General features: G+C 59.9%; 1 protein-coding gene across 1 annotated transcript in view; it reads left to right on the top strand.

The window, feature by feature from the left end:
- Nucleotides 1-316: 316 nt before the first annotated feature.
- MUTYH (mutY homolog) overlaps nucleotides 317-1,392 on the top strand; it is a gene marked incomplete at its 5' end in the record, with an annotated part of 4,628 nt that continues 3,552 nt past the window's right edge. The window contains 5 exons of the mRNA XM_010293577.1: nucleotides 317-356; nucleotides 692-765; nucleotides 899-940; nucleotides 1,019-1,090; nucleotides 1,273-1,382. Of these exons, the coding sequence (XP_010291879.1) occupies nucleotides 317-356; nucleotides 692-765; nucleotides 899-940; nucleotides 1,019-1,090; nucleotides 1,273-1,382 (338 nt within the window). The remainder of the gene's footprint in view (nucleotides 357-691; nucleotides 766-898; nucleotides 941-1,018; nucleotides 1,091-1,272; nucleotides 1,383-1,392) is intronic.

The following is a 1,392-nucleotide window of genomic DNA, read 5'->3' as shown; positions in this document are numbered from 1 at the left end:
CAGCAAGTGGTTAGGCGGTGCTGGGGCGCTGGGGCTGGCCGTCAGCTTTACAGCAACGTCTGTCTGAAAGATGCTGGGAACTGCACGGCCCTTCAGTGGGATTGAAATTTACCTGCGACTTCTTCCCACGCAGAGGGGCTCGGGCCCGGGACAGCTCCTCCTGTGGGACCTTTGCACCCGGGGGAAATATTTTTATGTAGATTCTACCGCAGTGTTCAAATCACACCACAAGCAATTTTATTTTATATGCAGGTTGCCGCTCCGGTGGGGTCCTGTGTTACTCTGCTCCTCTTACTCCATCTTCTTCCCCTTCCAGGCAGCAACTGAGCCAGATGCTGACAGACGGGCATACGCCGGTGAGGAGTGGGGACTGGGGTGCATGGGGTGCCCTATTGCCTGTTACCCCTGACAAAGATGTGCAATATGGCCTTGCAAGGAAACGTGGCTTCAGTCGCCATCCTTGAAACAAGCTGCCTAGGGTGGCTACGGGAGCCACTGACCCCACTCGCAAGGCTCTGGGGGTTCTGGGAGCCACTTTGGGTCTGAGGGAGTTCCTGTGGGGCAGCATATGGGGAAGGAGGGTGGTGGGAAGGGTTCCCATGTGTTGGATGCCACTGCAGTGCTCGTAGCCAGTACTAACATGGCCGTGGCATTGGTGCCTCTGCTCTGATCCCTGCCCTGCTGCCTGCAGTGTGGGTGTCTGAGATCATGCTCCAGCAGACGCAGGTGGCTACAGTGATCGACTACTACAACCGCTGGATGCAGGTGACTGTTCCTCACGGAGTCCTGTGCTCACAGGAAGCCCCTTTTGGAAACTGTCCACTGCCTGTGGCAGATCCCCAGCTGCAGAGCATGGCTCTGCTTGTCTCTAACTTGTCCCCTTCCCTCTGTACCACAGAAGTGGCCGACGCTGCAGGCTCTGGCACAGGCGTCCCTGGAGGTGAGCGTTGTTGGGGCCGGGTGCTCTCCCTGCCCTCGTGGCTCTTCATCTAAGACCATGCTGTGTCTCTTGGAGCAGGAGGTGAACGAGCTGTGGGCTGGACTTGGCTACTACTCCAGAGGGAGGCGTCTGCAGGAGGCAGCAAGGAAGGTGCCCTGGTGCTGGGGTGTGGGGGGCATTTCCGAAGCCCTGTGCAGCCCGTGGGTTGGTGCAGGCTCCTGTCGGTCCTGCCTTGCTGAGGCTGTGTGCTGCTGGCATGAGGCTACAGAGGTAAAATGGGTTGTACGCACGCACCCCAGCGGCTCCCCTGACCTCAGCCCCCTCTCTGCCAGGTGGTATCCGAGCTGGCCGGCCAGATGCCCAGGACGGCTGTGGACCTGCAGAAGCTGCTGCCAGGAGTGGGCCGATACACGGCAGGGGCCCTCGCGCCCATCTCCTATGGGCAGGGGGAG

This window comes from Phaethon lepturus, unplaced genomic scaffold, assembly GCF_000687285.1.
Source record: "Phaethon lepturus isolate BGI_N335 unplaced genomic scaffold, ASM68728v1 scaffold24968, whole genome shotgun sequence".
NCBI classification, from domain to species: domain Eukaryota; kingdom Metazoa; phylum Chordata; class Aves; order Phaethontiformes; family Phaethontidae; genus Phaethon; species Phaethon lepturus.
Note: the sequence above shows the minus strand (reverse complement) of the source record. Positions and strands in the feature narration are given on the sequence as shown.